Consider the following 20502-nt stretch of genomic DNA (forward strand, 5'->3'; position numbering starts at 1 on the left):
CCTTTGTGGGATTGTCCCAGTCCTGCAGGTCAAGGAGGGCTGTGAAACCCTGGTGAGGAGGTTTGAAGTCTTCATGCCAAAATTACAGTGTAAGAGCAGAGGAGCTTGATCTCAGCTGGAGCTCCTGAGGGTTATTGAGCCTTAATGTAGAACAGCAGCTGCTGAGCTTTGCTGTGAAGGGCTGGTCCCCAAAACATGGCATGAAACCCATCGTGGGAAGAAGGGAAAGCAAAGGGGCAGCTTCCCTGTTCACTGGGAAGATATTTGGTGAGAACAGAAAGTCAGTGTCACAGTCCTGGCTCAGCTCCTGCTTTCAAGAGGATTTACACTTGCACCCTGAGAAAAAGGTGCTCAGAATAAAGGGTGGAAAAAAATAACAGCCAGAGTATGGAAGAGCTTCCTTTTACAAAGCATTTCTCTAGGTTGGGACTGTTCTGCCTGGGGAAGAGTTCTGAGGAGTTTCTACAGAGGGATAAGCCAGGAACAGTTGCTTCCTGTTCTCTACAGTGAAGGTGGGAAGCTTAAAGCATTTATTATCCCACCTGGCCTAGTAAGTAACAGCCAGGCACTCCAGCAACACCCTGCTTGCAGGCAGGAGAGGCTGTGTGGGCACTCAGGTGCTTACAAATGGACTTGGCAAGGATTAAATTAATGGGGAAATAGTGTTTATGTGTGTCTGTGGGCTCAAATCAAACTGAGGGCACTGCAGTTCTGAACATGATGTTTTTATTTTAATTGCAGCCTTGCTAAAATACATTATATAGTTCTAGATAACAGATTTCTTTTCAAATAACTTTTACAAGAAGAGACAAAAGCATATTTTCAAATTCAGAAGATGGAGGTCTGAAGTTCTTCCTTAAACATGCCTTCAAAATGGAGGTCTTTTGCCATGAGCTCTTCTTCTACATCTTCTAAGGCCCACTGATGATCTGTCAATTCTAAGGCTTCCCATTCCGTCTGCATTGGCAGTGAACAGAAGTAGAGAAGGAAAAGCAACACAGGATTAGTTTGCCAAGAACTACACAAAGTGCTTGCTTTAAAAACTGCAACAAACTGATTTCTGTTAAAAACCTGGCAATCCTATCAACTCTCTGAGTGGTTTATGCTTAATTAGATGTTAGTTGCTCAGTACAAATTGCATCACAGAAATTAGAAAAACTACATTATGTACTTTCTGCCAAGCCTCTAACCTTCTGGAACAGTCCATGGCTTCTACAGCAGCCAGTTCTGTTCTGGTGGGCCAAGTGCTTTCCAGTGAGCTAATTCTTAGTTCATAGTTACATGATAGAAACAGGTATAAGAGGCCAAAAATTCTGCACTTGTCACAGACTTGTGCACAAAGCCTGCAACAAAACATGTCACATGATGCCCAGTGAGAGATTTCTATTTCTTGGCCAGAACACCTCTCCTGCAATATGGGCTTTTCCCCTTTTGTTTCTGCTGGAGCATGTAGTGGGTTTTGGTCCCTGCAAGGCTGAATTGGCAGAAATGCTGTGGAGAGCCAGTACTGGGTGGAAGTGGAGTCAGTGCTGGCTGGAATTGCACCTCAGTGCTGAGTGTGGCAGGACAGCCAGTGCTCCAGCATTGCTGCCAACTGCAGCCATCCTCTTCCCTGGCTGAGCCTCTGCCTGGGTATTGTGGGATTTTTAACCAGGAAGGTTACTGAAAAAATACTGCAGGAGCAGACCATCCCAACTTCCCAGGCAGCAGATGATGTGTAGTTAAACCTCTTCTACAGTACACAAAATCAGAAACCAGGTCTGTCCTTCATGCATACACCTGGACATAAAAACTGCCTGTTTTAGACTGCCTGAAAGGCAGAGGCAGTCTAACATGCCAGTGCCTATGGAAAGTGCTTTAGGAGAACTTGAGGACAGTAAATTCCTCATGGATTTTCCACTGAACCGACTGACTTACTTGATTTTCTTACCCAAGTTTGATCAGGTGCCTGCTGGACTCATGCTCAGCTGCACTATTAACACAACTTTTGGAGAGCCAGCTTCTGCTTTGAACTATACCTCAAGGTAAAAAAAACCCCTTCCTCAGCACAAGCAGAGGATGGGACATAAATTCAGCTTTTGTACCAGCAATGACTGATCTGTCAGGTTTACTTCAGGGTATTTGGGCTCTGCCAGGCCCAGAGCAACTCCCACTGCCTTCAGAAGCTGTCAGCTCTAATTTTAGGAACAGGAATCCAGAGCAATTCCCTTACTCAACACATGGAGATGAGTTAAATGCAGCTTACAACCCTGCAGGCTCACACAAGCAGGAGTGCAGGTGGCAATACTGTACCTTAAATGCTTTGTTAGTATCTGCTGGCATGGCCATTGCTGCTCCTGTCATTTGTTCTTGCATCACCCTGGACTGGTCTGCAGCTGCAAATGAGAAATGAGAGGTTGATTTCTGTGCTATTAAACAGCATTCCCTGGAGCTTGGTACAATTGGGAAGATGAGAACATTGCAGCAACAGCCAAACACTGCTGTGCCAGGAGTCCTCACAAGACATCTTGCTCCCAGCTGCTCTGTCTTAGCCAGATTTACATAAAATATGCAGAAAAATTGAAGAAAGTGGTTTTCTATTCCCAGTGCACATCTTTCCTGCCCCACATCTAACATTAGGAAATCTTTGCAGTTTTCCTTAAAACCAATACTTGCTAGAAATAAAACAAACCTGAGTGCAAAACTTTTGCACTGATTTGATGAGAAAGCAAGCCTGGGCTAAAACAATGGAAGTTTATGAGCTAGTGGCTGGTGCAGGAGATGTGGGTACTTGCTGCAGGTGACACCAAACCTGGCCCATGGACAGTAAGTAACCTCACAGAAAAGAGAGAAGAATTCAGGAGTTTCTTGGCTGGAAACTCAGAAATCTTTTCCCCAGCCTCCCTCAGACAACATCCCATGGAAGGGGCAGCCAGTTCCCAGAAATGGCAAGTGCCTTACCATTATCTTGGCCCAGGATGAGAGTATAAATGCTCCTGAGTCCAAACACATTCAAGAAGTACCAGGAAGCAGAGCTCACCCTGACAAATCAGAACAAGCACAGTTGTTGTCAGTTCAAAGCTGGCTCATGACCTCATTCCAGCAGCACACACAGACCATCCAAGGGCTATTAACACATTCAACATTTTCCAAGTGGGAACTGGACCTTGCTTGCTGAGGACAGGGCTTACCAGGATGCATCCAAAGTGAGCAGCTCAATTCCCTGCTGCAGCATTGGCTTAAAACGCAGCGTCAGGGGAAACGGGACCTTTGCTGCAGGGTAAAGGAAAAAAGAGAGCTCAGTTTCACAAAGTGACTCTGCATGATTGAAAAGCACAGGGCAAAGTGAGCAGGTAGTTCTTTTATTACATCTAATGTAGTCTGAGTGCAATGTGTACAACTTGGATTTCTGAAAAAGCTGCAGTTCTGTATTCATTTTAACATGAAAAGACTTCCTGAAATTTAATCTGATGACCAAACCCTCACAGGTGTTACTTCAGTGACTGTGAAGGGGAATGTCCCTTGTTAAAGAAGCAGTTATCACATTAACAGTATAGGAAAAAAAACCCCAGAATTATGAATTTAAGTAAGTGTTTTTGATGTGTACACTCCACACAGTAACCAATTCTCTGGACAGGTTCAGAGGAAAATCCCTGTATCAACCTGAATTTCAGGCAGTTTTAATAAAACACTGGTTTTGTCACTACAGTTGTTCCCAAGTACATGAGCTATTTTCTTTGAGACCATGACCAACACTCAGAAAACAATTTCCACTCTTTGCAATGGGACAGGCAAATCTGTGCAGTTTGTGGAGTGAGAGCAGCAGTGCCACAAGCCAAATTAATGCTGCTTCCAACTGAGTGCTCTCAAGTCCAGGAGCAAACCTCTGATGCAGCTCAGACCCTCAAGGTCATCCTCAGAAACAACCAAACCCATGTCACTCCAGACACTTACTTGTGACAAATCCTGAAAATGTCATGTTGATCCAACCACCAATGAGGATCATAGGCAGAACATTGGTTACATTCCCTTTCATCATATCTGTCAGCATGGTAGGATCTGCAAGTCACAGATGGGATGTGAAGCAGCAGCACATCACAATAAAGAGAAACAAGTCATTACATGCCAGATAATTTAATTAAGAGACTGCACGAGACAACACTCCTATCCCAGTATCTACAATTTGCCCTTGCTGACAACACTTTGCAAAGTGAAATGAGCAGCCAGTGTGGTGGTGGCTGCTGCCACAGAGGTGTTGTGTGCTGTGCTGTGCCTGACCCCAGCCCTTGCCCCAGCTCTGAACTTGCCTGACCCCTCTGGGAGCTGAGCTGGGTAGAGGAAGGACCAGCTCCTATTTTGCTGTATACATTAGTTAAATTAAATCACTTTAGAGAAAACCCTCTGGGAGCTGGAGCAAAACACTGGCACAAGGAGACGAGAGCAGGATTCCCACTCCTGGCCACCCTGAGGAGCTCAGGTCTCCTGAGATGCTGCAAGCAGCTCAAGGCTGAAGTTAAGCAACATGAAGCAATCTAATGTTTTTGTTATTCAAGAGAGGGATCTCACTCACACTGCAAAGGTGATTCACCTTGCACCCTTGGCAGACACTGGCAGGTTTTTCTACCTGGCTGCATTTTGGGTACCTTAACATACCTGTCATTGGAGAAGGAGGCACTACCTTTCTTTTTGTTTTCTTAAAAAATCCATCCTCGGGGTTATTAAAAAAATATTTCCGGGACAGGAAGGACTGAAAGCAGAGAAAGACAATGCCAACACCGTAAGAAGTGAAAGGACAGAAGCATTAGTTCTTGCTCAGACATTCAGACACCTCGTGAGTTCTTTCACAACACACCTTCCTGGGATAGGTTCCTCACTGCCCATGTGTTCTAAAGCTCCTCATATTTTTCTGCATCCAGAGTACCAGATCTCTGGCTTTCTAAAATTCTTAAAAGTAATTATAAGAATTCTCTGAAGAGAAACCCATGTTAATTAAAGAGCTTTTGGTGTTTTGTGCAAATTCTTTGTGCTGGTGGAGCCCCAGTACTGATACATGGAACGTTTTCACTCACCCAACTGACCCCTGGATTTCACCAAATACACATTTGGTACCAACAGAGCCAACATGAGCGACACATTCTGAGTTTAGCAAACATTTCAGCTGACATTGTGTGACCACCAGGTTATCCCAAGCTAGCACTGCATCCCTGTGTGCTTGCTGGCAGGTACTAAACCCAGCAGTTTGGAGGCACATCTCATATCAGCATGCAGTTAAAACATCGAGCAGGGACAGCTAACACAAATGTCAAGGAAGAGACATACACGGCGGTGCAGTGTCCGGGATTCCTAGGAATCTGCTCTGCTGGACACTGCTCTGGCCCAGGGTGACCCTGCAGCGCCCGACCCCGCAGCTCCCCCGCGGCTCCGCCCGGACCGAGCCCGCGCTCGGCGCTCCTTCCCAGCCATCCCCGGCCGCGCCGGTCCGTACCTGCTTTGGAATGTATTTTCCATTTTCCCGAAGGACTCTGCTCCGGATCAGGACTTGGCTGGAAGAGAGACACGCGGCGTTAGCGGCCGGGCCGGGCCGGGCGGGGCGGGGGGAGCGGGGCGGGCCCTGACCTGTCGGACACCTGCTCCTGCGTGAGGCGCTTGTCGCTCTGCAGCAGGATGGACACGTAGTGCCGGATCATGCCCACGAAGAACGTGATGAAGACGATGGGCAGCACCACCCATAGCCGGATGTTGGAGTCCAGCAGCAGCTCGGGCTCGCTCATCGCGGCGGCGCCGCCTCGGGCCCGGCTCCGGCCGACACCGGGCCGCCGCCGCACGCCCCGCTTCCGCTTCCGGGCGCGGCACCGGCACCGGCCCTTCCGCCGCCGGCGGAACGGCGTCAGCGCGCGCTGCGGGCGGGAAACTCGAGCGCGGGCGGCGGGAGCGGCGTGAGGGGACAGCGGCGTGAAGGGACAGCGGCGTGTGGGGACAGCCGAGTGTGGGGTGAGGGCATAGCGGCCATAGCGGCGTGAGGGGACAGCAGAGTGTGGGCGAGCGCGGGCGGCGGGAGCGGCGTGCGGCGGGAGCGGCGTGAAGGGACAGCGGCGTGTGGGGACAGCCGAGTGTGGGGACAGCGGCGTGAGGGCATAGCGGCGTGAGGGGACAGCAGAGTGTGGGGACAGCGGCGTGTCCTGCCCTGCCCTGCCCTGTCCTACCCGGAGAGGACGGGAGGAGAGCTCTCACCCAGGACAGGTGGCTCAGGTGAGCTGGGCTGGGCTGGGGAGGTAGGGGACAGCAGAGTGTGGGGACAGCGGCGTGAGGGGACAGCGGCGTGTGGGCACAGCGGCGTGTGGGGACAGCAGAGTGGAGGGACAGCGGCGTGTGGGGACAGCGGCGTGTCCTGCCCTGCCCTGCCCTGTCCTGCCCGGAGAGGACGGGAGGAGAGCTCGGCTCGGCTCGGCTCAGGTGAGCTGAGCTGGGCTGGGCTGGGCTGGGGAGGTGGAACGGCCGCCTGAGGCACTGCCAGCTGTGGCAGCAGGTGCGATGGAGAGCGGCCAGCCTGACCCTGGCGGGGCTGTGGGTGCCCCTCGCACCCAGAACAGAATCCCAGCGGTGCTGGGGCTGGAAGGGAGCTCTGCTCGCCCAGTCCAACCCCCTGCCAAGGCAGGGTCACCCAGGACAGGTGACACAGGAGCGGGCCCGGGTGGGTTGGGAGTGTCTGCAGGGATGGAAAGTCAGCGCCTTCCCCGGGCAGCTGTGCCAGTGCTCTGCCATCCACAACCTAAAGCAGATTTTGCTCGTGTCAAAGGGAAACTTCTCGTGTTTCAGTTTTGGTTGTTGCTCATTATCCCATCACTGGGCACCACTGAAGAGAGTCGGGCACCATTTCCTTGGCACCCATCTTTCAGATTTATACACCTGAAACAGCTGTGAAAGGCTCATTGCATTTTTGTTTTTAAACTGTTCTGCTCCCATGCTGATATTTTAAGTAACTCATTTTACCAGCCTTTGCCAAGCAGTTGAAATTTAGTGTGAGATGTGCACACTTATTTTCTTAATAACCTTTAAGTTTTTAAGGTGAGTAATTTTTTTTTTCTTTTTACTCGTTGGCACCCCCCAAAAGAGGATGAGTGAGATGGAGGTTTGTGCTGACAGAGCTCACTGGCTATGATTCATGGTTAGGGACATGAACAGGGTCACTTAATGTGTTTGGGCTCATGAACACCCATCTGTGAATCCTCTTGCTTTGTCCAGGCATGTGGAGAGGGTCTTGAGTTTAGCTCAGTGGATCCAGTCTGGGTCCTCATAGTTGCTCACTTTAATTTGCCATTTCATTTGCCTGGTGTCTGAATGAAAGGCCAAGCCTTGTTTTATGAGGAACTGAATTTTAGAAAAAGGGATGTATTGTGCTATTTAAATATGACAAACTCTAAAATTTCAACCTGCACAGCAGGAGAATGTGGTGTGATATTGGTTACCCAGGCAATCTGTCTTTCTTTAAGCACTCTCAATTTCTGTCAGTTCCCTTTTGCTATTCACTAATACACAGATTTGCTTAAAAAAAGAGATGAAAAAAACAACTTGTCTTTTTCCTGCATTTTTTTTAGGCAACAACAAAGGTTTTGTTACCATGGTTTCAAAAAGGAAATTGTCAAAAGTTGATGCTTCTGAAGAGAGCTGCAAGACAGACTTGCCAAGTAGGTGCTTGGGTATCATCTTAGTGGGGTGGAGACCCTTGAATGAAGGCAGCAGCTCCCAAGCAGGGGCAGGGCCAAAATGGCAGTTTTGATAATGCTGATTGTTAATGACATTGCTGATTTTTTATGTATTTGATGCAGCATATCTTGTTTTCTCAGAAACCAAGAAGTCACGGAGTTCTGATAAGGAAAATGCTTCTGCCTTCTGTGGACTGGAGAATGAGGGAGTCTTTGAAGAGCTCCTCAGGACATCAGGAATTGTGCTGAAAGCTGGGGAGGGACAGAATGAAATAGGTATGAGTTCAACATTTGCTGTTTCTGATTTAGATCAAAACCTGCAAGGATGGATAGTGCAAAGCAATGATGTGTTTTACTTGCAGCACGAAAGTGCTTGAGCCAGCTTGTTTAAAAATTTAAGCAAACTCTCATTTGGCCTCTTATTTGTGTCATGCCTCTTGTTCTTGCTGAATTCAGTGCATCACCTAAACTCATTATTCCACCTCTTTGGGTGTATACCTGTTAAGTTTAAAGACTTCTGAAAGATTATTGGAGGTTTATAGAAAAATATGGAACTGCATCTGTGATTACAGTATTGAATTGCAGAGGCAGGAGCTCTGAAATGGGGAAACAAACGTGGCATTGTTGCCTTTCATTTCAGGCAAGGCCTTCAGGAATCCTGCATTCAGTGTCTTCAATGCTGCTCTCAGCCCTGACTAGAGAAAGCACAAGTGCTGATTCCACTCAGGCTTTTGCCAACTGGGCTTCTCAATAGAGCAAATGCAAAATGCTGGTGGATGGGCTTGAGAGCTTGTACTTGGTGTAGCTGTTATGATGTTGGATGGACAGACTATGTCTCATTCCTTATGTCCTTTCTAAACTGTCTCCTTAGCTGTTGATCAAATAGCTTTCCAGAAGAAGCTCTGCCTGGCCCTGGAGAAGCACCCTACTTACCCAGCTGTAAGTAACTTTGGCAGGAGCCACCTTTAAAGCTGTTTGCTGAGTAGGAAAAGATGCAAAAGCAGCTGCCTGTCCCTGCTAGTCCCTTACAAAATGTGCAACACAGCAGTTTGTCTTGGATTTCTGTGGTTCAGATTTTCCAGTTCTCTTAGTATTGCTGTTCCAGTCTTTTAGTCCCACTGTTTTTCTGACTGTCAAAGTAATTTTCATCAGCAATATTATTCAATAGACAGAGACTCTTAGAGCAGACAAATCACTTGCATAGCTTTGTGGTAGAAGCTGGGTTTGGTTTTGTGTTGGGTGGGAGCTGGCAGCATTAACACTGCCATGAATATGGTGCTCCTCCCCAGACAGCAAGTCCAAGGTGAAAGTCCTGAGGCCAGTGGTTTGACTACAGATGTTTTTTGGGTGCAGCCCCTGTCACATTATCTCAGCTGAACAGGAAGAAAGGCAAAGTCTTTTTAAATCAAAGTAAAATGTGAGTTACTTTGCAGAACAATCACTGTTTCCTCTGGAAATGGTCTAGACTAGCATTCATTTATTATCCTGCATTCCTTCCATCACAGTTTCTGTCTGCATTCCCTGCTTAGCTCTTCCTGCTAGCAAAATGCATCAACCATCAACTGCCAGCAAAATGCATCCTAAAGGACAGCAGCTGACTGGATAACTTCTCTCTGCTTTGCAGGTTGTGAAGCAGTTCATCAGTGGCCTGGAATCTCACATCAAGGACAGGAACCAGTTCAAGAATTGCCTCTTGCCCTGCACTCCTGTACGGACTGAGGGGTCGAGGTAGAGAAAATGTGTTTTGCCTTCCCCCTCAGTCAGAGCCAGTCTCTAGTTATGTGCTGTGACATTGACCAGAGTGCAGCTAAAGGCTCCAAGTGCTGCACACCAAGGCAGGATGCCTGGTGTAATCCATTGCTGTTAATTAGCAGGGAGTTTAGAGGGTTAAGTCACAGAATTTGCTGTCTGCCCATGGCACACCTTGGGTTCCATGGCAGTTTATGGCAACAATCAAATACTATGAAGACAATTTGCCAGGACTGGTGAATGTCAATTCCTTTTTGAGATTTTTTTCCCCCCAGGAGATACAGCTTCCCCACAGACTTTTACATTTCTAGTCTTGTAGAAAGTGACTGGTTCAGAGCTAAAGTGCAGTTGTAAATCTTTTTGTGTGTCTGTGATTACCATGTGCTACCTTAAGTCATTGTATGTAGTTTTTAAAAGAAAACAGTAATGGGAAGAGCTACAGCCTGTTCTCCCAGCATGTTCTTGAACACAACTGTGATGGAATCTTTCATCTTGCAGGAATCTGGTGCACTCATATTGTGAAAGCCTCATTAAACTGCTTCTTGGGATTAAGATCTTACAGGTATGGGAACCTTAGCTTGCTCTTTACAATGGTTTTGATTATAGGGAACGTTTTGCTTACTTAAGTAAAGGATTAATAGAACTGTTTTTGAGGCAGGTGAGGCTGCATCTGGAATAGTCTCCAGTTTGTTGTAGGGACAAAGATGCTTAGGGCCTGGGACACATGGCAGACAAACAGAGACAGAGGGAACTGGGTTTGTTCAGTTTTAAAAGAAGATTAAGGGAAATTTCATGGTCTTCACATACCTGGTTGCAAGGTGTAGGGAACACAGAGCCAGACTCTTCTCAAAGGTGAACAGGGGCAGAATGAGAGATGATGGCTCAGATCAACCATAGGAAATTCTGATGAGATATAATCACTTCCACTGTGGAGAAAGTTTATTTAAGTGTTAGAGCTGGGCACTGTTTTCAAACTTATCTGAAATTGATGCTTTTGTTTTCTGTGTGGTGAAGAGCAGCTCAGGGTCTGAGAAAGAGGGGTTCATTGGCCCAGAGGAATTGTACATCCTGCCCATGTGGCCATATTCTGTTGGGTTATGTGGGTAGTTTATACCACCCTCTGAAAAGTGCTTTTCATTTCTTAGGCTGTGTGTCTCATTTCTAGCATTAGGCAAGAGATTTCTTATCCAGGCAATCCTTTATTGAACCTTTCCGTCATTTTATTCTCTGTGTATATTTCATCTTTTCTGAAAGGTCAGTTTTGGTGGTAGTACCACAGCACAACCAGTAAATCACCCTAACACTGTCTTTTTCCTTTCTTTTAGCCTGCTGTCATTACACTGTTGTTGGAAAAGATCCCTGAATTCTTTTTTGACATGTGAGTATAAACTGGCTTCTCTCTGCCTTGAAATGAAATTTGTTTTGGACAATTACCAGCTGTTTGACTTTAGCTGTTACTTCAAATTTACCTGACTGGCAGTTTGCACTGATGTGAGTTTTTTTTCATATCTGTGTAAAATAATCTGACCTTAAATTTGTGAGTCCACAGAGCAGCAGACAAATTTCTAGCAGGTGAAATGCAGACATTGGGCATTGATTGATTGTGCTTTTCACAGCTACTGACACAAGCTTGGGAATTATTTCATCAGAGGGACTAGAGAGTGTCTCATCATTAAAAAAATAAGATGGAAGCGGCTGCTGACAGAATTTTAGGAGGCTGGGAGATGCAAACAGATCTCCTTTTAAACTTGCAAGTTGTGTTCAAACAAGGGAAATTGAAAGATCATCTCTTGGCTTTTGAATGTAGAACACCACAGTGGAGTGAGAGATCTTGAGGTGTAACACAGGCAAGACTTGACCACTTCATCTCCTTCCTGTGCCTGGATGCTCACTGCAGAGTTAGTGGGGCAGGCCAAGGGGCAGAAAGAAGCTGAGGCTGTTCCTGCTGCAGCTTTTGTTCCAGTGCTGAAATACAGGATACAAATGCTGCACAGGGGTGTAGTCCAAGAAATTGTCTCAGACTGAAATCTTGTTTGAGGAGGGTTTAACATAGACAGTGACAAGGTCTGAGCTGTTTTCACCCAAGAATTCTAAAGGATATTGGATGTAAAAGTGATAAGCTGTTAATTGTGCTGTGAATCCTCTGGGAATTCTGAAAAATGGATGTTGTTACACTTGTCTCCTATCAAACTGTAAGAAGAGTGAAGTTCTTTCTGTGTATTAGTGACCAGTTAAGAATGGGGTAAGTTGGTCTTGCTGAGCAGCAGCAGAGCTCTGGAGTCTGTAGGTCTGACTAAGCTGTGTATCCTTTCCTGCTGTTTCAGTGTGGGCACCTTTGGAACAAATTTCCCCCGGCTCATCATCAATCAGTTTAAGTGGCTTGACAGGCTCCTTGACAGCCAGGTGGGTGCCAGAGGTGCAATCACATGGTGCCTTTTCCAAACAGCTTCTGGAATGCCTCTCAGGTGGGATTAGATTGAATTATTGTGCTGCTGAGAACTGATGCTGTTTTTGTATTCACATGCTGAAGGAGAGATTTAATATTTTTCTGTTTTGTTATGTTTGCCTTGAGTGACATCTGAACATCTTGTAGTATTTTTCTTTTTTCCTTGCTCTAAGTCTTCTTTTACATAAATTTATATCTGTGCATATGTATTCACACAGATGACCCCATTTTAAAGCTGTTGTTGGCAGGAAGTTATGATCCCCCCTTGTTTAATTTTAGCAAGGTACTGGATACTTGCAAGCATGTGGGGAGGAGTTCTCTGTTCTTGCTCTGGTGATTCTTTTCCTTCTTTCCCTAAGCTGTGGGTTACTCTCTACTGGAGTACTAAACACTGGGAAGCTTGTTGTGTTTCCCAGTTTCCTCTGCTCATCAAGTTCATTATATCCTAGCTGTAAAAAATATCATTCATGATGTCAGCAGGACAATGAGTTAAGGGACAGTTGCACAAACTCAGGCAGATGTTGCACTGAGGGACCTTAGATGCATACTATTGTTGTGCTGAGAGATTTGTGCACTTCACCAGTGCTCCTCTTGTCTGCAGGATCTGGTCAGGAAGTTAATGCAGATGGTTAGTGTCTCTCCAGTACCAATCCAGCATGATATTATCACCAGTCTACCTGAGATCCTGGAGGATTCCCAGCAAAGTGAGGTTGCCAGAGAGCTCAGGTATGGATGATTTGTTGGGAGGGTTTGTTTTGTTTTGTTTTTTCCCCCTTGCACTTAGCAGAAAAGGACAAGATGCATTAATGCAGGTTGACTGAAGTATTAGGACAGCACTGTGTTCCTGTTAACTGCAGCATCTGGGGACACCTACCACTGTCTTAGGACATTCCATTTGTACTGTTATGCTCCTAAAGAGAGCACAGGCAATCCAAAAAAAGATGTTGCATTTAGACAATGCTCCAAAACTGCTTTTATCTAAATCATTATTGAAGTCTTGACTACCTGGAGACAGCACAGGTAGCATCCAGTTAAGTACTCACTACTTCTGCTGGATAGTCTATGATCAGTCACTTGGATATTACTACTGACAACTTCTGATTTGCCTTGGATTCTGCTGTGGTAAGGATCAACATGGTTTTTATTAATAAAGAAAACCCCAGACCCACAACACAGTAAATGTGTGCCTGAAACAGAACTTTCTGGCTATTTTATATACTTTTCTCAAGCATATTTACTGATCCAAACAACTGGGGAACCTAGTGCCAAGAGTTACAATCCCAGGGAGAACTGTCATAGACTAGTCTTTACATCTGTCTTTTTAAATAATGTATTCATTTTACACAATAATTTGAGTAGTCTAAGTGTTTGTAATTCTTATTATTGCACAGGTCACTTACATTTATGCTAGTGTTAATTACCTTTTCAAACCTGTGATCACTGTTGCAGATTATTACTGCAAGCAGTGCATCCTATTCCTTGTACCCTCTCAAATGGTGATTTTGTCTTCATTCTGTTTATTGCCTCAGCTTCTAAATAAAATAACTCCACACATTTTTCCTATGCTAATCAAACTCCTTAGACTTCTCTTTTCTCTGTTTGTGTATTTTGAAAGCTGAGATCCAAACAGTACCAGCAAGGCATACTTATTTCCATATTCTCCACAGCCTCTTCCCATTTCTGATGCAGAAAACAACTCATTGCTTCTAATGAATTAGGGAGCACAGACAGACTTACCAGAGTGCTGCAGATGAGCTGATTTTCAACTAACAAAATTTAAGTACAACTTCTTACTAGAGAAAGTTGTACTTCACAGTAAGAAACTGTGATGTCAGCCAAGAATGATTACATGAGTTTTGGGAAAGTCCATGAGGCTGTTAAAGACAGGTGCAGTTCTTACATGAGGAGTAATAATTTAGAGAACAAGTTTTCCATAAGGCCAGTGGCATATGTTGTCAGTTTCAGAGAATTTTTTTTTTGCAGTAACCACAAAAACTACTGGAATCCTACAATACACTAACGATACCTTCTTGGTTTTGTTAAGAGACCCTTTGTTTTCTTTTCCCTGTGTATCAGCTGCTTGCTGAAGCAGGGCAGACGGCTGACAGTGCCAATCCTGGATGCTCTTTCTCGTCTGGATCTTGATGCAGAACTCGTGGCTGAGGTGAGAGCTTTTACTGAGCACTTCAGCAGACCCCAGCCCCTGCTTAGCAACACGAGAGCTGGAGCTGCTTCTTCATTCCCAGTATTTTGCTAAATCTGACTCCTGTAGGCTTTCAAAAGTCCTGAGCTCCTGAAGTTGGAAAGAGGCCAGAAGCTAAAGCTGGTTTTTGAAACCCCCCATAAGAGAGGGGTTCAGCAAAGAGCAGAGAGAAGTTTTCTGAATTCCTACTGTAACAGCCAGGAATTCCAATCACAGCTGTTTTAGCAAATGCAGTAGCACTTTGTCCATCTGCAGTAATTTTTTGCTGCCTGTCTTAAACCTTATTGTCAATATTTAATCTTTTTTAAGTACAGTGACCAACTAGACTGTTATATTCTAAAGGAAAGGCAGATTGGTGATTAAATAATTAAATAGGTTTTCTCTGCAGAGTGCTGAGAAAGGAGAAGAGACGATGATGTGCCTTGTGCCTTTTGGATATGTTACATTGCTGCACTTTTTGGAGTTGGTCTTCTTATGAATAAAATAAAATCAGTTCATTTGAGTGCATAAATAGTGTTTTACATAGTCCCAAAAGGCTGGTGCTGCATAGCAGGCTCCACATCCTCCATGTTTTTCCCTTTTGAAAGCCAGTTATGAAATGTTGGAGCCAAGCTCTTCCTGTTGAAGAGTGATAAGGGTCAGTGGCCAAAACAAGGGGTTTAGGATTGACATTTGGAAAAACTAGTTAGGGTCTGCAGCATTGACATAAATTATCAAAGAGGTGGCAGAGATTGGAGGTTTTCTTCATCCTTCGAGACTCAGCAAAGCCAAGGAGAATCCAATCTAGTACTGACAATATTCCTGCTCTGAGCAGAAGGCTGGACTGTAATTCTCCAAGGGTTCCTTCCCACTAGCACAGCTATGTTTTTGTGAAGTGTTGTCTTCCAGCTGATGGAATCTTGCTCTCTCCTCAGGTGAGACAGTCTGCCATGGCCATTGTGCCTTCTGTAAAACTGGAAGATTTGCCTGTAGTAGTAAAATTCATCCTCCAAAATGTCAAGGCAGCAGATGCAGTAGAGGTACAGTATCTTTTTCATAATGAAGTGTGTGTTTTCCACACCAGTGTGTGTTTTAACAGAGGGAAGTTGCTTCACACACAGATCTGTATGTTTTTAATGTTTTCAAGTAAAATTTTAATATTACTTGAAAACATTAAAGTAATGTTTTCAAGTAATCAAAGCCAGGGATCAAAGCCAGCCTTGCTGAGCCATCAAACACACTTGTTTCATATGTTGAGAAAGCCTCAGCCTAAGTCAAATGAGGTTTGTGATCTGCCCAAACCTTTCAGGGAGACCCCTGTAAAAAAGTGTGCCTATGACATGGAAGCCAGTCTGTGCTGGTACACTGCATTTGAACAGCAGTCACATTGGTAAACTTGCATGTCCCAGGATTCCTGAGGCTGTCATGTATCTTGCTCAGCTGCTAAACAGAACAAAAACAGTTCACAGCAATGTAAAGCAGATATAGGTGGGAATTTCACAGAGTAGGTCTTAAAAAATTCTATCTTTTGTATGACGTACAGGTGAAGAGAAAAGTATTGCTGGTTCATTTTCTAAGTTAAAAAAATAAATTTGGGCATGATTAAATACTTGTGAATCTTTACAAATATATGAGTTTTGATTTGTAATTTTAGGGTTATTATGGGAAATTGTTTTATTTTCCTCAGCTTTTTCTGTTCTTCCCTCATTTGTCACAGTGATTTGTGTATGGATTTTGCTTTACAGGTGATTTCTGATCTTCGTAAGAGCTTGGATCTGTCCTCGTGTGTTCTGCCCCTGCAGATTCACAGCTCCCAGAAGAAGATTAAAAGCCAAGTCCAGGCCAGGTACTTAAACAAGTTTACTTGATTCTCCAAGGGTAGGATGAGACAAGAGAACTTAAACTGTTCCTCTTCTGGTCTCTCTGGCACAACTGGCTACATACACGAGCCTGATTTATCCTGTGGAAAGGCACAGACACCTTTATTCCTTCCTGCTGTGTACTAATGCAATACATTTGTCCCTCCTTGCCCAGCCAGCTTCTCCTGCTATGGATGTAGTTCCTTTTGAGCCATCTGCCTCCATGTCTGCATGGGGATAAGCAACTTCATTTATAATAATGTTGCTACCAGTTTATCTGTTCTAAGTTCCCTGCAGTATGTTTTCCATTGATTCTGTGACCTCTGTTTCCACCCTCTTGGGAAACTCTCTGTCCTTGCCAGAGCATTCCCTCTGGACAATGGCTGCTTTAAGTAACTGCTGTGACTGCTGGGCTGCCTTGCTCCTTCTGTGACAGTATTTGCAGGGACTGAGTCTCCTCTTTTCTGATGATTTGCAGTTCTTCCCTGAGCCAAGTAACCACCAGCCAGAACTGTGTGAAGCTACTTTTTGATGTCATTAAGTTAGCTGTGAGATTTCAGAAAGATGTCTCTGAAGCATGGATTAAGGTAAGATACATACTTCAGACCTTGTTTCCTTTTTTATTTGGGCTCCTTGATTGAGTCTGAGCCTTTCTTATCATCAAATGTAGTATTAAAAGACAAATGTTAGCCCTTCACTTTACTGATACACATTTCATTCTGCAAGACAGGAAAAATGCATTCCCATATATTGAGATTTAGCTATGTGAAGCCTTAAGGTGCTTGAAAATGTCCTATTAGAAATCATTATCAGCTGGTATTAGGCTAAATTTAATTTTAAATTGCATTTCAGTGTAAACCATAAGGCTGTTTCTTGTCCTCATTCCTCAATACCTCAGTTCCTTTCTCAAGCCTCGTGTTATTTGAGAACATCCTTGTTCAAATTCAGTTTTCAGCTATTTTTTTTAATACCTTCTGGATTCTCTGTTGTTGGCAAGATCCAGTTTGCTGACTTTGATGGGTATCCTGTTGTAGAGGAGAGAAATTTGTAAGCAGGGTGTCACAGACTTTTGGTGTCTACCTTTTTTGATTTGGTTTTGGAATACAGTATTGTACTGTAGCCTAACAGCTTGCTTGGTTTTTTTTTCTCTCAGGCTATTGAGAACAGCACATCTGTGTCTGACCATAAGGTAATAGTTCTGCTCTGTAAGTGTCCTCCTCTCTTGGTTTCTCAAGGGCTTTCTTCATGCTTGTAGATTAAGAGATTTTTGAATTTGAACCAGAAACTTGCCAGTGATGTTTCATGGATGGTTCTCTTGGTATTGGACTTGTTCCAAGTATAACAACCATCCATTTTCTTTGTAACTTTTGGTTCATCCCTTCCTTCAGGTTCATCCCTGTCCCTTCTGTTAAGGGACAGAGTTATCCTGCTGTAATTCTGTCCTGTTGTACTCATAAGGTTTTATTTCAGTTGTGACTCTTGGGACTTTCTGAGCTCTTCTTTTCTTCTCAGTTTAGACTTTGAGTTTTGACTTGGAGTTATCTGGACTTTTTAATATGTCAGCGTAATGAGTGGTGGTTATTTCCTCTAAAAGGTTCTGGATCTGATAGTTTTGCTGCTAATCCACTCTACAAACACCAGGAACAGGAAGCAAACTGAGAAGGTTTTGAGGAGCAAAATCCGATTAGGCTGCATGCCAGAACAGCTGATGCAGAATGCCTTCCAAAACCATTCAACGGTCAGTGCTGATCCTGCTTTGGGACTCTCTCTTTTATCTCTCAAAGATCTTGTCAGATGATGATTTAGCCCTGTGTTGCATTATTTGTACCTTTCCAGTAATGTTCATGTACTTCTATAATTTTTAGTCCAGATCATTGTCCCAAGGCACATATCCTCTGTTGTAACTGTCATGTGGTTTTTTGGAGTTGAGCTTTCCTCAGCATTGGTTATGTTGAAAACAAGCAACAGTAATCTCTTCTTTCATGATGTCTGTATTTCAGGTTATCAAAGACTTCTTCCCTTCAATCCTAGCCCTTGCTCAGACATTTCTGCACTCAGCACACCCAGCTGTGGTCTCCTTTGGCAGCTGCATGTACAAACAAGCTTTTGCAGCCTTTGACTCCTACTGCCAGCAGGTACAGCATGATGGATGGCAGCTGTTTTGTTTAGATTTGCACTTTGTTCTAGAGTGTATGTCATGATCCTTTAGGGGACAGGGTTTCAGGCAGTAGGAAGCCTTTGGAGAGAGGTCTGTGCCAAAAAATAGGCCAAGAAGAAGATGGGGAAGAATCACAGCAAGACTGATAGCAAGTGACTTCAAGCACAAAGACTGCTGTGATTATCTGTACTTGATCAACATAGTTCATAAGAGCAGAGCAAGGCAGACATTTTTCTGTTGATATTTCACTGTGTTCTTTTGGTGGCTTTTTCCTTAGGAGGTTGTGACTGCTTTGGTGACTCACGTGTGCAGTGGAAGTGAGACAGAACTGGACATTTCTCTGGATGTGCTCACGGATTTGGTGGTGCTGCACACGTCCCTGCTGATGCGCTATGCCACCTTTGTGAAGGTGTGTGCATTTCTGGGTTTAGACTAGATTTTGGGGCTCTTACACCACTTGCCTCAGATCCAGAACAGGCCAGTACTTCTCCAAGATAGATGTACTGGAAGAACTTGTACCTGTAAAGCTTTTCTGCCTGGAGAAAGGCAGTGGTCAGAACTGAAGGTAACTGCTGTCAAAGTGTGAGCTGTAAGATAGGATTGTATAGTTTTTTGACAGGGGAAATTGAGATAGACAATTTCCTTTAGCTGGACAATGCCTAAATTGCAGGCATGGAATGGTGCCTACAATGGAAATGCTATTTTTATTTATATGAGCTATTTAAAAACTTAGCAAAAACCTGCTCCCTTAGTGGACTGTGCATTCTGTCTATTAAAAGACTGACAGTACTCCAGCCAGTATTTGAATCCTAAGACAAAATTGCTTGCAGAGATGGAAGAAGACATATCCTAAAATTTAAAGAAGAAAGGGAGAAAAAATATAGACAACTGAATTCTAAGAATGATGAGCAGGGTCAGACCTGCCCAGCTGCCTATTTCTAAAGGTAGTAAAAGTGAAGATTGAGGGAAGGGCTAAACAGCAAGGCAAGCATGTAACTTTACTTTCCTTGAACACTCCCCCATCAGTCGTGGCTTGTAGCTTAAGGGCAGCTTGTATTTAAGAGCCCTTGAAGAAGGTGGGTGTGGGTATTCCCACTCCTCTCTGATATTTTGGTGCTCCCAGTGATTTAATGATGCATTGTGGGAAAGCTGTATACTTTTTGCTGTTTAGTTGGTTGATTGTTAAATGAAAAGTACTTGCTTAATTACTTTCTTGTTAAATACTTTGAATCCTGTGACCAAACCTGTAATAGAAAACAGACAGCTGTCATTTGTCCTGAGCACTCCCAAAATGCTTTATGGTAGCCAAATTGTTCTTTCCATTCAGGCAATGATAAAATGAAATGCCATAATTAAGGCCAGAGCAATAATCTGGCATTTATGTTTGGTTAATTTGAATGTAGCTTTTTCATATGTGTACAAAAAAGGTAAAGTTAATTATCTTTCCTGAGGTTGACAATTAATGTGTTTTTGAGAATATGGAAAGGGATTCTTGATATCCTGAGCTAGTTTGTGGCTTCTCTTACAGACCATTTTAGACTCTACACAGAAACTGAATCCATGCCAGATCCGGAAGCTTTTCTACATCCTCAGCACTTTAGCATTCAGCCAGAAGCAAGAAGGGAGCTACATTCAGGTAAGCAGAGACACAACTGGAAGTTGTTCAATCTGTGCCTTGGTTCTTCTGCTGGGTTAACTAAATACTGGCATCATCTTTGAACAGGGATTGATGTCAGGATAGCCTTGAGCTTAAAATTCTCTTCTCCCCAAGTGTCTGCAAATCAGCTTGTGGCTCTAGACTTCCCACCCTGATGTCAAGGGCTTATCACAGTGACTGTGCCTCTCATCTTTCCCAGAAAGGTCCCCTTCTCTTGCACATTTGAGAAAGGCAGAGTTGTTAGACATGTTGGAAGGCTACTAATGGTAGTCCCTAACCTAACCTCCCAGTTAAAGTGGGACTGTCACCAGCAAGCTGTTTCTCCATCACTTGGAAGCCTTCAGAAAGCACAGTTCAGCTTCCTCCCTGAGGTGTTTGTGTTGATTCAGCCACTTAAATTCTGCACACCAGAGATAACAAAGACTCTCTTGTTAGAAGAACTGAACTGCACAGAGCAGAGCTCTACAGATGTGAAGTGGTAGACTCCACACCTCTTGTGCCTCTGGTTTAAACACAAGAAGCTGTCAAACCTGGTTTGTCTAAATCCACCTTCATCTTGTACAGGATACCTTGTGTGACTCAGCTGCAGCATATCAGTGGTGGTACCTTTGTCTGGATTTCTGAATCCTTGAGCATAGCAGATAAAGAAATAATTTAAAGATATTTATTCTACAATAGAGACATCAGGGTTTAAAAATCTGCCCATTCATAAAGTTCAGCTCTTAGAAATTAGGACTGTTTGTCTTTCTTTGAGTCCCTTTGTAGTTTG

General features: G+C 44.3%; 2 protein-coding genes across 3 annotated transcripts in view; one reads left to right on the forward strand and one right to left on the reverse strand.

The window, feature by feature from the left end:
* Nucleotides 1-709: 709 nt before the first annotated feature.
* On the reverse strand, nt 710-5826 carry EMC3 (ER membrane protein complex subunit 3). Of its 2 annotated transcripts, XM_039695478.1 has the most exons (8): nt 5596-5826; nt 5465-5522; nt 4633-4726; nt 3934-4038; nt 3171-3252; nt 2941-3020; nt 2293-2375; nt 710-957 (listed from the first exon to the last, which is right to left on the reverse strand). In XM_039695478.1, the coding sequence occupies exons 1-8, from the start codon at nt 5748-5750 to the stop codon at nt 829-831; spliced, it is 786 nt and encodes a 261-aa protein (XP_039551412.1). In that variant the 5' UTR covers nt 5751-5826; the 3' UTR covers nt 710-828. The 2 variants fall into 2 exon arrangements, with proteins under 2 accessions (XP_039551412.1, XP_039551413.1); XM_039695479.1 differs by lacking the exon at nt 4633-4726.
* A 500-nt stretch (nt 5827-6326) lies between these two features.
* Nucleotides 6327-20502, forward strand: part of FANCD2 (FA complementation group D2) — a 35044-nt gene continuing 20868 nt past the window's right edge. The window contains exons 1-18 of the mRNA XM_039733913.1: nt 6327-6432; nt 7575-7664; nt 7824-7958; nt 8554-8621; nt 9307-9410; nt 9930-9993; nt 10757-10809; nt 11756-11834; nt 12479-12603; nt 13954-14041; nt 14995-15099; nt 15805-15905; nt 16397-16505; nt 17072-17107; nt 17513-17656; nt 17919-18053; nt 18354-18485; nt 19605-19712. Coding sequence (XP_039589847.1) covers nt 7598-7664; nt 7824-7958; nt 8554-8621; nt 9307-9410; nt 9930-9993; nt 10757-10809; nt 11756-11834; nt 12479-12603; nt 13954-14041; nt 14995-15099; nt 15805-15905; nt 16397-16505; nt 17072-17107; nt 17513-17656; nt 17919-18053; nt 18354-18485; nt 19605-19712 — 1653 coding nt within the window. The 5' untranslated portion in view covers nt 6327-6432; nt 7575-7597. The remainder of the gene's footprint in view (nt 6433-7574; nt 7665-7823; nt 7959-8553; nt 8622-9306; nt 9411-9929; nt 9994-10756; nt 10810-11755; nt 11835-12478; nt 12604-13953; nt 14042-14994; nt 15100-15804; nt 15906-16396; nt 16506-17071; nt 17108-17512; nt 17657-17918; nt 18054-18353; nt 18486-19604; nt 19713-20502) is intronic.

This window comes from Passer montanus, unplaced genomic scaffold, assembly GCF_014805655.1.
Source record: "Passer montanus isolate IOZ18808 unplaced genomic scaffold, ASM1480565v1 scaffold9, whole genome shotgun sequence".
Taxonomy (NCBI): Eukaryota; Metazoa; Chordata; class Aves; order Passeriformes; family Passeridae; genus Passer; species Passer montanus.

Coding starts and splice junctions, on each gene's coding strand:
- EMC3 (XM_039695478.1), bottom strand. CDS start 5,750: ATGAGCGAGCCCGAGCTGCTGCTGGACTCCAACATCCGGCTATGGGTG. Junction 4,039..4,632: donor GCCTCCTTCTCCAATGACAG/GTATGTTAAGGT, acceptor TGTGACTTGCAG/ATCCTACCATGCTGACAGAT. Junction 3,253..3,933: donor ATTTTCAGGATTTGTCACAA/GTAAGTGTCTGG, acceptor TTTACCCTGCAG/CAAAGGTCCCGTTTCCCCTG.